Consider the following 15,860-nt stretch of genomic DNA (forward strand, 5'->3'; position numbering starts at 1 on the left):
ATTTATAGGACATTCCATCCAAAAACTACAGAATACACATTTTTCTCAAGTGCTCATGGAACATTCTCCAGGATAGATCATATCTTGGGTCACAAATCAAGCCTTGGTAACTTTAAGAAAATTTAAACTGTATCAAGTATCTTTTCTGACCACAATGCTATGAGACTAGATATCAATTACAGGAAACGATCTGTAAAAAATACAAACACATGGAGGCTAAACAATACACTACTTAATAACGAAGTGATCACTGAAGAAATGAAAAAGGAAATTTAAAAATACCTAGAAACAAATGACAATGGAGACACGACGACCCAAAACCTATGGGATGCAGCAAAAGCAGTTCTAAGAGGGAAGTTTATAGCAATACAATCCTACCTTAAGAAACAGGAAACATCTCAAATAAACAACCTAACCTTGCACCTAAAGCAATTAGAGAAAGAAGAACAAAAACATCCCAAAGTTAGCAGAAGGAAAGAAATCATAAAAATCAGATCAGAAATAAATGAAAAAGAAATGAAGGAAATGATAGCAAAAATCAATAAAACTAAAAGCTGGTGCTTTGAGAAGATAAACAAAATTGATAAACCATTAGCCAGACTCATCAAGAAAAAAAGGGGGAAGACTCAAATCAATAGAATTAGAAATGAAAAAGGAGAAGTAACAACTGACACTGCAGAAATACAAAAGATCTTGAGAGATTACTACAAGCAACTCTATGCCAATAAAATGGACAACCTGGAAGAAATGGACAAATTCTTAGAAATGCACAACCTGCCAAGAATGAATCAGGAAGAAATAGAAAATATGAACAGACCAATCACAAGCACTGAAATTGAAACTGTGATTAAAAATCTTCCAACAAACAAAAGCCCAGGACCAGATGGCTTCACAGGCGAATTCTATCAAGCATTTAGAGAAGAGCTAACACCTATCCTTCTCAAACTCTTCCAAAATATAGCAGAGGGAGGAACAGTCCCAAACTCATTCTACGAGGCCACCATCACCTTGATACCAAAACCAGACAAGGATGTCACAAAGAAAGAAAACTACAGGCCAATATCACTGATGAACATAGATGCAAAAATCCTCAACCAAATACTAGCAAACAGAATCCAACAGCACATTAAAAGGTTCATACATCATGATCAAGTGGGGTTTATTCCAGGAATGCAAGGATTCTTCAATATACGCAAATCAATCAACGTGATACACCATATTAACAATTTGAAGGAGAAAAACCATATGATCATCTCAATAGATGCAGAGAAAGCTTTTGACAAAATTCAACACCCATTTATGATAAAAACCCTGCGGAAAGTAGGCATAGAGGGAACTTTCCTCAACATAATAAAGGCCATATATGACAAACCCACAGCCAGCATCGTCCTCAATGGTGAAAAACTGAAACCATTTCCACTAAGATCAGGAACAAGACAAGGTTGCCCACTCTCACCACTCTTATTCAACATAGTTTTGGAAGTTTTAGCCACAGCAATCAGAGAAGAAAAGGAAATAAAAGGAATCCAAATTGGAAAAGAAGAAGTAAAGCTGTCACTCTTTGCAGATGACATGATACTATACATAGAGAATCCTAAAGATGCTACCAGAAAACTACAAGAGCTAATCCATGAATTTGGTAAAGTAGCAGGATACAAAATTAATGCACAGAAATCTCTGGCATTCCTATATACTAATGATGACAAATCTGAAAGTGAAATCAAGGAAACACTCCCATTTACCATTGCAACAAAAATAATAAAATATCTAGGAATAAACCTACCTAAGGAGACAAAAGACCTGTATGCAGAAAATTATAAGACACTGATGAAAGAAATTAAAGAGGATACAAATAGATGGAGAGATGTACCATGTTTTTGGATTGGAAGAATCAACATTGTGAAAATGACTCTACTACCCAAAGCAATCTACAGATTCAATGCAATCCCTATCAAACTACCACTGGCATTTTTCACAGAACTAGAACAAAAAATTTCACAATTTGTATGGAAACACAAAAGACCCCGAATAGCCAAAGCAATCTTGAGAACGAAAAATGGAGCTGGAGGAATCAGGCTCCCTGACTTCAGACTATACTACAAAGCTACAGTAATCAAGAAAGTATGGTACTGGCACAAAAAGAGAAAGATAGATCAATGGAACAGGATAAAAAGCCCAGAGATAAACCCACGCACATATGGTCACCTTATCTTTGGTAAAGGAGGCAGGAATGTACAGTGGAGAAAGGACAGCCTCTTCAATAAGTGGTGCTGGGAAAACTGGACAGGGACATGTAAAAGTATGAGATTAGATCATTCCCTAACACCATACACAAAAATAAGCTCAAAATGGATTAAAGACCTAAATGTAAGGCCAGACACTATAAAACTCTTAGAGGAAAACATAGGCAGAACACTCTATAATATAAATCACAGCAAGATCCTTTTTGACCCACCTCCTAGAGAAATGGAAATAAAGACAAAAATAAACACATGGGACCTAATGAAACTTAAAAGCTTTTGCACAGCAAAGGAAACCATAAACAAGACCAAAAGACAACCCTTGGAATGGGAGAAAATATTTGCAAATGAAGCAACTGACAAAGGGTTAATCTCCAAAATTTATAAGCAGCTCATTTAGCTCAATAACAAAAAAAACAAACAACCCAATCCAAAAATGGGCAGAAGACCTAAATAGACATTTCTCCACAAAAGATATACAGACTGCCAACAAACACATGAAAGAATGCTCAACATCTTTACTCATTAGAGAAATGCAAATCAAAACTACAATGAGATATCATCTCACACCAGTCAGAATGGCCATCATCAAAAAATCTAGAAACAATAAATGCTGGAGAGGGTGTGGAAAAAAGGGAACACTCTTGCACTGCTGGTGGGAATGTGAATTGGTACAGCCATTATGGAGAACGGTATGGAGGTTCCTTTAAAAACTACAAATAGAACTACCATATGACCCAGCAATCCCACTACTGGGCATATACCCTGAGAAAACCATAATTCAAAAAGAATCATGTACCAAAATGTTCATAGCAGCCCTATTTACAATAGCCTGGAGATGGAAACAACCTAAGTGTCCATCATCGGATGAATGGATAAAGAAGATGTGGCACATATATACAATGGAATATTACTCAGCCATAAAAAGAAATGAAATTGAGCTATTTGTAACGAGGTGTATGGACCTACAGTCTGTCATACATCGTGAAGTAAGTCAGAAAGAGAAAGACAAATACTGTATGCTGACACATATATATGGAATTTAAGAAAAAAAAATGTCATGAAGAACATAGGGGTAAGACAGGAATAAAGACACAGACCTACTAGAGAATGGACTTGAGGATATGGGGAGGGGGAAGGGTAAGCTGTGACAAAGCAAAAGAGCGGCATCGACATATATACACTACCAAATGTAAGGTAGATAGCTAGTGGGAAGCAGCCGCATAGCACAGAGAGATCAATTCGGTGCTTTGTGACCGCCTGGGGGGGTGGGATAGGGAGGGTGGGAGGGAGACACAAAAGGGAGGGGATATGGGAACATATGTATAACTGATTAAATTTGTTATAAAGCAGAAAAAAAATCATTTGAAATCTCCATTTGGGCTTTTAAAAAATCAATTTAAGAGTTACAGAGCTGGGGGATCCATTTGACAGCAGCTCATGCAAAGAAAGACCTGAGGGTGTTAATTAAAAAAAAAAGAAAAAGGAAAAAAGAATGAAAATAAACAAGGACAGTTTAAGAGACCTCTCAGACGATGTCAAATGTACCAACATTCACATTATAGGGGTCTCAGAAGGACAAGAGAGAGAGAAAGATCCTGAGGAAATGTTTGAAGACATAATAGCTGAAAACCTCCCTAACATGGGAAAGGAAGCAGTCACCCAAGTCCAGGAAGCAGAGAGATTACCCACCAAGACACAGTAATCAGATTGACAAAAATTATAGATAAAGAGAAAATATTAAAAGCAATGAGGGAATAGCAACAAATAATACACAAAGGAACCCCCATAAAGTTATCAGCTGATTTTTCAGCAGAAGATCTGCCAGTAAGAAGGTAGTTGCAGGATATACTTAAAGTGATGAAAGGGAAAAATGTACAACCAAGAATACTCTACCCAGCAAGCTCTCCTTCAGATTTGATGGAGAAATCAAAAGCTTTACAGATAAGCAGAAGCTCAGAGAATTTAGAACCACCAAATCAGCTTTACAACAAATGCTAAAGGAACTTCTCTATGCAGAAAAGGAAAGGGCACAATTAGAAACAAGAAAATTGTGAATGGGAAAGCTCACCAGTCAGTAAAGGCAAACATACAGTAAAGGTAGGAAATCATCCACACACAAATATGATATCTAAACCAATAATTGTGAGAGGAGAAGAGTACAAATGGAGGATACTTGAAATGCATTTGAAATAAAGCAATCAGCAACTTAAAACAATCGTGTGTGTATATATATATATATATATATATATATATATATATATATATGCACACACACATACATATATAGACTGCTATAACAAAACCTCATGGTAACCACAAACCAGAAATCTACAATAGATATACACACACAAAAAAAATGAAATCCAAACACAACACTAAAGAAAGTCATTAAATCATGAGAGAAGAGAACAAAAGAGAAAGTAGGAAAAAAGACCTACAAAAACAAATCCAAAACAATTAACAAAATGGAAATAAGAACATACTGATAATTACCTTAAATGTAAATGGATTAAATGATCCAACCAAAAGACATAGACTGGCTTAATGGATACAAAAACAAGACTCATATATATGCTCTCTACAAGAGACCCACTTCAGATCTAGAGACACATACAGACATAAAGTGAGGGGATGGGAAAATCAGACTTTAAATAGACTTTAAAATAAAGACTGTTATAAGAGATAAAGAAGGATACTACATAATAACCAAGGGATCAACTCAAGAATATATAACAATCATAAATATATATGCACCCAACATAGGAGCACCTTGATATACAAGGTAAATGTTAAGAGACATAAAAGAAGAAGTTGACAGTAACCCAATAATAGTGGGGGACATTAACACCCCACTTTCATCAATGGACAGATCATCCAGACAGAAAATCAGAAGGAAACACAGGCCTTAAATGACACATTAGACCAGATAGACTTAATTGCTATTTAATTGATGTTTAAAGAGCATTCCATCTGAAAGCAGCAGAATACACATTCTTTTCAGGTGCCCATGGAACATTCTCCAAGATAGATCACATGCTGGGCCACAAAGCAAGCCTCGGTAAATCTAAGAAAATTGAAATCATATAGAGCATCTTTTCTGATCACAATGAGATTAGAAATCAACTACAACAAAAAACTGCAAAAAGCACAAACACGTGGAGGCTAAATAATATGCTGCTAAACAACCAATGGATCACTGAAGAAATCAAAGAGGAAATCAAAAAATACCCAGAGACCAATGAAAATGAAGACACAATGATCCAAAACCTATGGGATGGAACAAAAGCAGTTCTAAGAGGGAAGTTTATAGCAATATAAACTTACCTCCAGAAACAAGGAACATCTCATATAAACAACCTAACATTACACCTAAAGCAACTAGAGAAAGAAGAACAAACAAAACCCAAAGTTAGAAGGAAAGGAATCATAAAGATCAGAGCAGAAATAAATGAAATAGAGACTTAAAAAACAATAGAAAAAAATCAATGAAACTAAAACCTGGTTCTTTGAAAAATAAACAAAATTGATAAACCTTTAGCTAGACTAATCAAGAAAAAAGGGGAGAGGGTCCAAATCAATACAATTAGAAATGAAAAAGGAGAAGTTATAAGGGACACCACAGAAATATAAAGGATCATAAAAGACTACTACAAGCAACTATATGACAAATAAAATGGACAACCTAGAAGAATTTGTCCATTTCTTAGAAAGATACAATCTCCAAGATGGAACCAAGAAGAAATGGAAAATATGAACAGACCAATCACAAGTACTGAAATTGAAACTATGATTAAAAAACTTCCAACAAACAAAAGTCCAGGACCAGATGGCTTCACAGGTGAATTCTATCATTCTATCAAACATTTAGAGAAGAGCTAACATCTATACTTCTGAAACTATTCCAAAACATTGCAAGGGAAGGAACACTTCCAAACTCATTCTATGAGGCCACCATCACTGTGATACAAAAACCAAAGATACCACAAAAAAGGAAATTACAGGCCAATATCACTGATGAACATAGATGAAAAAATCTTCAACGAAATAGTAGCAAACCAAATCCAACAATACATTCAAAGGATCATACACCATGATCAAGTGAGATTTATCCTAGGGCTGCAAATATTTTTCAATGTCTGCAAATCAATCATTATGATACACCACATTAACAAATTGAAGAATAAAAACCATATGATCATCTCAATGGATGCATAAAAAGCTTTGGATAAAATTCAACATCGATTTATGATAAAAAAACTCTCCAGAAAGTGGGCATAGAGGGAACTTAACCTCAATATAATAAAGCCCATTTTTGACAGACACGCAGCTAACATCATACTTAACAATGAAAAGCTGAAGGCATTTCCTCTGAGATCAAGAAGAAGACAAGGCTATATGCTCTCTCCAGTTTTATTCAGCATAGTTTTGCAAGTCCTAGCCACAGCAATCAGAGAAGAAAAAGAAAGTAAAGGAATCCCAATTGGAAAAGAAGTAAAACTGTCACTGTTTGTAGATGGCATGATATTATACACAGAAAATCCTAAAGATGCTACCAGAAAACTACTAGAGCTCATCAATGAATTCAGTAAAGTTGCAGGATACAAAATTAATACACAGAATCTGTTGCATTTCTATACACTAACAATGGAAGATCAGAAAGAGAAATTAAGGACACAATCACATTTACCATTGCATGAAAATAATAAAATACCTAGGAATATACCTACTTAAGGAGGCAAAATACCTGTACTTCAAAAACTGTAAGATGCTGATGAAAGAAATTGAAGATGACACAAACAAATGGAAAGATATACCATGTTCTTGGATTGGAAGACTCAATACTGTTAAAAGTGACCATACTACCCAGGATAATCTACAGATTCAGTGCAATTCCTATCAAATTACCAATGGCATTGTTCACAGATCTAGAACAAAAAATTTTTTAATTTGTATGGAAACACAAAAGACCCTGGGGCTTCCCTGGTGGCGCAGTGGTTGGGAGTCCGCCTGCCGATGCAGGGGACACGGGTTCATGCCCCGGTCCGGGAGGATCCCACATGCCGTGGAGCGGCTGGGCCCGTGAGCCATGGCCTCTGGGCCTGCGCGTCCGGAGCCTGTGCTCCACAATGGGAGAGGCTGCAACAGTGAGAGGCGCGTGTACCGCAAAAAAAAAAAAAAAAAAAAAAAGACCCTGAATAGGCAATAGCAAACTTAAGAAAAATAAAGATGGAGGAATCAGGCTGCCTGACTGCAGACTATACTACAAAGCTTCAGTAATCAAAACAGTTTGGTGCTGGCACAAAAACAAAAATATTGATCCATGGAACAGGATAGAAAGCCCAGAATTAAACCCATGCACATATGGTCAATTAATCTGTGACAAAGGAGGCAAGAATATACAATGGAGAAAAGATAGTCTCTTCCATAAATGTTGCTGGGCCAACTGGGCAGATACATGTAAAAGAATGGAATTAGAACATTCTCTAATACCATACACAAAAATAAACTGAAAATGGATTAAAGACCTAAGTATAAGACCAGATACTATAAAACTCCTAGAGGAAAACACAGGCTGAACACTCCTTGACATTAATTGCAGCAATATCTTTTTGGATCTACCTCCTAGAGTAATAAAAATAAAAACAAAAATAAACAAATGGGACCTAATTAAACTTAAAAGCTTTTGCACAGCAGAGTAAACCATAAACAGAAAAAAAGACAACCTATATCATGGAAGAAAATATTTGCAAATGATGCAACTGACCAGGAATTAATCTCCAAAATATACAAATAGCTCATATAGCTCAATATTAAAAAAGCAAACAACGTAATCAAAAACTGGCAGAAGATCTAAAAAGTCATTTCTCCAAAGAAGACATATAGATGGGCAAGAGGCACATGAAAAGATGCTCAACATTGTTATTTATTAGAGAAATGCAAATCAAAATTACAATGAGTTATCACCTCACAGGGATCAGAAGGACCAACATCAAAAAATCTACAAATAATAAATGCTGGAGAGGGTGTGGAGAAAAAGAAACTGTTGGTGGGGATGTACACTGGTACAGCCACTATAAAGAAAAATATGAAGGTTCCTTAAAAAACTAAAAATAGAGCTTCCATATGATCCTGCAATCCCAGTCCTGGGTATAGATCTAGACAAAACCGTAATTTGAAAAGATACATGCACCCAGTGTTCATTGCAGCACTATTTACAGTAGCCAAGACATGGAAGCAACCTAAATGTCCATCAACATATGAATGGATAAAGAAGATGTGGTATGTGTGTGTGTATATACACACACACACACACACATATATATGACTATTATATATAAAATGGAATATTAGCCTTAAAAAATGAAATAATGCCATTTACAGCAACATGGATAGACCTAGAGATTATCATACTAAGCTAAGTAAGCCAGACAGAGAAAGACAAATATCATATGATATCACTTACATGTGGAATCTAAAAAAAGTGATACAAATGAACTAATTTACAAAATAGAAATAGACTCACAGATGTGAAAAACAAACTTATGGTTACCAAAGGGGAGGGGGGAGGGATAAATTAGGAGTTTGGAATTAAAATATACACACTACTCTATATAATATAGATAACCAACAAGGACCTACTGTATAGCACAGGGAACTATATTTAATAGTTAATTATATTGAATATCTTATAATAACCTATAATGGAAGAGAATATAAAAAAAGAATATATATATGAATCACTTTGCTGTACATCTGAAACACATTGTAAATCAACTATATTTCAATAAAAATTAAAAATAAATAATTCAAAAAAATTTGAATTTGAATACTGGAGTCAGTAGACTCCAGTATTTTAATCTCAATGATATTACACTACTTAATTATCTCTAGATTGAGAATGACAAAATTTCAGCTTCCTGAAGTGAATATTTCTACTTGGAAGTAGGTTGAGGATGGGGGATAGGAAGCCTGAATCAGCCCTCTAAATCTCCTTCAGTCCATTCCCATCACTATTATATCTACCTGTAATTGTTTGAAAATTTCAGCAGATAGATGTTCCATCCTTGTTTTTCATTAACAGAGTTTTCCCTAATCATATGTTTCCTTGGCCATATCTGTGGGAATTTGAGGAGGAACACTTGATGCCAGCTATAGAGAAAAACAAACCAACAAAAAGACATCAGATGGAAAGTCTCTCATTTACATTTTATTTAATTCATAAATTTATATACATCTGGCTTTATCTCATAATCCTTCCAACTGCTACAATAGAAACTCACTCATTTTTTCTAATACTAGTAACTCCAAATATCTTATGCTATGGATTTTATCCTCTTTATATTTTCTGGGACATTTTACTATCAGTTATGCCCTCTTATTCTCATCAACAGGGTAATTTCTCATCTTTAAATAGTTTTAAATCTCCTCTGTTAAAAAAAATAAAACTAAAATTATAAACCAGTATTTCCAGATGCTTCATTTACCTCTGGTTATTTCTTCCTCTTTTCTATCTTTGAACCTAAGTTCTTGAAAAAGTTTCTCAGTAATGCTGTACTTTCTTCTCCTCTTCTCAATTTCCTCCAGTCTGGCTTATATTCACTTTAGCTTACCTCAACTAAGTTAATTAGTATACTCCTTTTGTTTCAAAATGAAGAATGTTTTTCTGTCCACTTATTATTAGACTTCTCAGCAGTACTGAAATCTTGGTACACTCTCTTCTCTTGGCTTCACTGACATACTACTCTCTGCTATTCCTTCTGCCTCTCTACCTGCTCCATTTTTGTCTTTTATAGCCTCCTTTCCCATACATGGCCATGAATTTGGTTTCATAAATTTGACCCTGGGTCCTTCTCTTGTACTGTGATCTCTCCATAGTCTATTTGCAGACAATCTGCAAATTTTAATCTTTAACCCATTCTTCTCCTCTGAGCTTCAGACTATAGTCTTCCCTGCTTCCAGAAGATAACTGTAACCTGAAAAACTTCTTGCTGAGTAATTCTCATTTAAGAAAATAAACAAAAATAAATAATTCCCATTGAAATTGATGATACACAATTATTTCAGTAATTAGATAATACACACATGCTATTCAATGTTTTCATAATAAAAACATTAATGCAAAATGTAGTAATGAATGATCTTTCTAAAAAGTAAATCAGAAAATCATCTCTCACCCTATTTTTAATAAACCTCAATGGTCTCTAGTCAAGTTCATCATAAAGACTCCTTAACTTGGCTTACTTTCCTCCAAAGCATCATCCCTTGTGATGCCTCTGTTTCTTTATTCCACTCCAGGCCCACTGGTCTTCTTTCAGTTACTAGAACATGCTACAGAGTCTTTGCTTATATTGATCTCTGAGGCTGGAGTACCTCCCTCAATCCCCCCATCACCATTGCCTAGCTAAGCTCTATCCTTCCTTCAGACTTCAGTTCAAACATCACTTCCTTAATGAAGCCAATGATTGCACTTCCTTGGTCAAATCTTCCAATTTGTACCTCTTCTTAAGTGTTCTTATCACTGTTTGATTTTACATTTATTTTATGATTATCTGATTATTGGTAGTGGATTTCACAAGGCCTGAAATTTTATCTTATTTCTTGACAATTTTATCATTAGACCCTAGTACAGTGCCTGGTATATTGTAAGCACTTGATATCCACTTGTGGGATAAATGAGAGGAAGGCGGAATAAATGGAATTTACCCAGTTTTCCTTTTTTAAACCATGAAAAATTTGGATTACGACTATATTTTTGGGAGTAATTCTATGAACGTTGGTTCATTGTTCTGTTTTGTAAATAAATTCATTTGTGTCTTTTTTTTAGATTCCACATATAAGTGATATCATATGATATTTGTCTTTGTGTGACTTATTCCACTTAGTATTATAATCTCTAGGTCCATCCATGTTGCTGCAAATGGCATTATTTCATTCTTTTTTTATGGCTGAGTAGTATTACATTGTATATATATACCACATCTTCTTTATCCATTCATCTGTTGATGGACACTTAGGCCGCTTTCATATCTTGGATATTGTAAATAATGTTCCTATGAACACTGGGGTGCATGCATCTTTTCAAATTAGTGTTTTCATTTTCTTTGGATATATACCCAGGAGTGGAATTGCTGGATCATACAGTAGTTCTAATTTTAGTTTTTTGAGGAACCTTCATACTGTTTACCTTAGTGGCTGCTCCAATTTACATTCCCACCTATGGTTTTCTAGGGTTCCCCTTTCTCCACATCCTGGCCAACATTTGTTATTTGTAGACTTTTTGATGATAACCATTCTGACAGGCATGAGGTGATATCTCATTGTTGTTTTGATTTGCATTTCTCTAATAATTAGCAATACTGAGCACATTTTCATGTTTCTGTTAGCCATATGTGTATCTTCTTTGGAAGAATGTTTGCTCAGGTCTTCTGTCCATTTTTTGATTGAGTTTTTTGTTTTTGTTTTTGATATTGAGTTGTGTGAGCTGTTTTTATATTTGGGATATTAACCCCTTGTTGGTCCATCATTTGCAAATATTTTCTCCCATTCCATAGGTTGTCTTTTCATTTTGTTGATGGTTTCCTTTGTTGTGAAAAAGCTTTTAAGTTTCAGATTTTCCCATTTCTTTTAAGGTTCATTAAGGTCCCATTTGTTCCTTTTTTCTTTTGCTTCCTTTGCCTTAAGAGACAGATCCAAAAAAAATATTGCTATGATTTATGTCACAGTGTTCTGCCTATGTTTTCTTCTAGTAGTTTTATACTATCCCATTTTACATTTAGGCCTTTAATCCATTTTGAGTTTATTTTTGTACATGGTGTTGTTAGAGAGTGTTCTAATTTCATTCTTTTATATGTAGTTGTCCTGTTTTCCCAGCACCACTTATTGAAGAGACTGACTTTTCCCCATTGTCTATTCCTTCCTCCTTTGTCATAGATTGACCATAGTGTGTGGGTTTATTTTTTGGGCTCTCTATTCTGTTCCATCGATCTATGTGTCTCTTTTTGTGCCAGTACCATACTGTTTTGATTACTGTAGCTTTGTAGTATAGTCTGAAGTCAGGGAGTGTGGTAACTCCAGCTTTGTTCTTTTTTCTCAAAATTGCTTTGGCTATTCAGTGTCTTTTGTGGTTCTATATCAATTTTTGGATTATTTTTTCTAGTTCTGTGAAAAATGTCATGGGTATTTTGATAGAGATTGCATTAAATATGTAGATTGCTTTAGGTTTTATGGACATTTTAACAATAGTAATTCTTCCAATCCACTTACACACGATATCTTTCTGTCTCTTTGCATCAGAAATTTATTTTTAACTAACTTGATGCAAATATTTACTTTTTGGGAGGACACTATACAAGTAATAATAATAATAGTGACAATACTTGATACTTAAATAATGGTGTTGATATGCCAGGCTTGATATGCTTTAAACATATTAATTTCTTTGGTCCTCAATACAGTACTACAAAATAGGTATCATTTTATCATCCTCATTTTCCAAACGTGAAAAACAAAGCACAGAGAGTAAGTAAGTAAGTTGCTTAAGGACACAAAGAAAGCACATAGCAAGGGTGTGGTCATAGAAAGTCCATGCTTTTAATCACTAAGCTATATTGCTTCTCAAGAACAAAGACTACTTTCTATATTTAATTCAATTATATTTAATTCAATTAATGCCAAGAAAGTTTATAGGTGGATAACATTGTCTCTATTTGAAAAATTAGGGAACTGAGGTTCATAAAGAGGAGATAACCTTCCAAACATCACAGATATTATAAGTGTACGAGTCTAAAATTTCACTGAGATTAAGTATCCTTTTTCATGAAACTGGTTCTAAATCTGTAATTCTCATCCTATCACATGTAGACAGTGAAACAATATACATCTATGAATGCAGTATTCTCAAAAATATGTACTTATCGGCTGTGCATCTCAATACCCAACTTCTTTGTATATCCTGTTACACAGTGTTCTTGGTGGGGGCATGAAAAAAAAGGATATGTGTTGATAGGGCTATGTTAGGACTGATACCAGTCATATAGGAGGCACTCAATACATATTGGTTGAATGAAATTCCATAATTTTGTCCATCAGTCATCTCCTTTTAGCAAGAGATTCAGTGGACATTCCTCACAGCAGTTGAAAATTAGGCACTGGGGTTTTGTTTGTTTTCTAGTTTTCAGAGTAGTTTCAAATTTTGTCTTCTCAATATTTTCATTGGTATGTGAATGCGGAATACAAATGAACTTTTGTTACTGCATGTTCACAGTACTAAAGATAGTTTTGGACAGATGATAAGCATTTAATCAATATTTGTTGAAAGGATAAATGTTGAGAGAAGACACATTTGGGAGTCAAATATCTACTTTCATTAGAAGCAAAATTTGTTTTGAGAATAAAATTATTTGATGTTAATATATGCAAAAAACTCTGTGTTTCTTTTTGAAAAATGGTTAAGGTTTCACCAAAGATTTTGGTCTCTCTCAAATATGTTTGGGAAAACTATTAAACATACTTTAGTTAACCTCATGACTAGTAACTTTTTTACAGTTTAAAGTACATTTATACATATTAACCCTAAGAATCTAAATGTGTAAGATATTAATGAATAGCATTAGTATGTTACAGAAGTTATTTACATTAATGAATCCATTATTGATTTATGTAAAATAATTTTTCAAAGTTTATGAATGATATAATTAAGATGTTATTCTTTTGTTTGAATATCCATAGCTCAGTCCGTTTTTAAGGTATTCTGTTCTGAAAAGAACATTTAATGTCACTCTATCAAATCCTTTCCCAATTAAAAGAGAAAATGCTTCAATTATAGAACAAAAGAACAAACAAAAACACCCGGGAAGCAAAGTAGAATCTTCTAAATGGTAAGTGTGCTTGCTTGTCCTCACTGAATCACATGGCTGCTACATTTTTACAATCCATAATTTAACTGTCATTCAGAATCTCTGGGTGACATAAATTTTTTCTGTTTTCAAGGCAGTATATTTGCATCCCTCTTCTAAAGATTGGTTATATTTATGGCCCCAAGGAGTAATTAAGGGGTTACAGTAGAGGACAATCTGCATGCTTCTAGAAATGAGTACTAATCTGGTCAAGAAGAGCTATTACATTTTCATTTTTATAAAGCCTGCTTTTCATTTACCTTTGTTGCCAAGATAGAAGAGTTACCTTAATGAGGTAAAGGCAACAGACTTTCTTTTAATTAACATGTTTTTCAATACAAAGTAATTGAAAATTAAGGCAATGCTTAAATCAGTTATTGTGAGATTACATTTCATTGATATTTAGGCTTTTTTGACCAAATTGTACAATCAAGCAAGATTGCACTAAGATAGATCAATAGCTGCTGTTGAATTATGGGTTAAACACTGACTATATAATAATGACTGTGACAGTGGTTTCGACTTTGATTTGGGGGGTGGGGAGGGGCTGGATTTAAACAATTTGATGTTATTGTATTCCAGACAAAAATTCCTTTTCACTTCAGTATCCATACCACCAAGTGGCATTATATTTCAGGAACTAACTGAGATTATATTAATTGCTAGGGAACTAGACTCTAAACAGAAAATTATTTATTAAAGTATTACAATAAAATATAAACTTTAATATCTGATATATCATTAGACTACTTACTGGTCAGTAGATCAAATTCATATAGATGTCATCTGAGTTTATTCCTGCTTACAGTCTAGACCTCTGCTGTCCATTATAGTAGCCACTAACCACATGTGACTATTGAGCACCTGAAATGTGGCTATTTCAGTTTGAAATGAGCTGTAAGTCTGCAATGCACACCAGATTTTGCAAACTTAATTTGACAAAGAGTATAAAATATCTGATTAATAATATTTTATATTATATGTTGAAATGATGATATTTAAGATATATTGTGTTAAAATATACCATTATGCTTATTTTCATCTGTTTATTTTTACTTGTTTAATATGGTCATAGGCTCATATTATATTTCTATTGAACAGTGAGGATCTAGAGCATCCATGTTTAGGAATAGTGAATTCATCAGTAAATTATGCTGAAAAAGAATATCTACAATAATGTCTCATTTTCAATTTCATTTCACACATTATACTTTTTTTTTTTCTTTTTGCGGTCAGCAGGCCTCTCACTGCTGTGGCCTCTCCCATTGTGGAGCACAGGCTCCGGACGCGCAGGCTCAGCAGCCATGGCTCACGGGCCTAGCCGCTCCGCGGCATGTGGGATCTTCCCGGACGGGGGCACAAACCTGCGCCCCCTGCATTGGCAGGTGGGCTCTCAACCACTGCACCACCAGGGGAGCCCCACACATTATACTTTTGCTTCTGTTATATGTTTTGTTATGACAGGGAGCAATAGCCCATTAACTTTACTCATAATCATTATTAGTTATTAATATGCAGCATTTCCTTTAAAATACAAAGATTTAAAAGCTATTTCATTTAATTTAAAACCACTGCCTTACCATTTATGGTATAATTGTCATAATTTTCAATTCTATATCTATTTTTTACCCCAAAGGGGTTATTATCATTTCTTGTTATATTCATTTAGATTCACCCATGTGTTTATCTGTTCCATTGCTCTTCATTCTGTCTTTCATTTCTA

General features: G+C 34.5%; 1 protein-coding gene across 1 annotated transcript in view; it reads left to right on the forward strand.

Annotated features, from left to right (window-relative positions):
- STPG2 (sperm tail PG-rich repeat containing 2) overlaps positions 1-14,106 on the forward strand; it is a gene marked incomplete at its 3' end in the record, with an annotated part of 527,449 nt that extends 513,343 nt beyond the window's left edge. Inside the window, 1 exon segment of the mRNA XM_082642509.1 lies at positions 14,068-14,106. Coding sequence (XP_082498635.1) covers positions 14,068-14,106 — 39 coding nt within the window.
- Between the last annotated feature and the right edge of the window lie 1,754 nt (positions 14,107-15,860).

The sequence above is a fragment of the Mesoplodon mirus genome, assembly GCF_964341445.2.
Source record: "Mesoplodon mirus genome assembly, chromosome: 2".
Lineage (NCBI taxonomy): Eukaryota > Metazoa > Chordata > Mammalia > Artiodactyla > Ziphiidae > Mesoplodon > Mesoplodon mirus.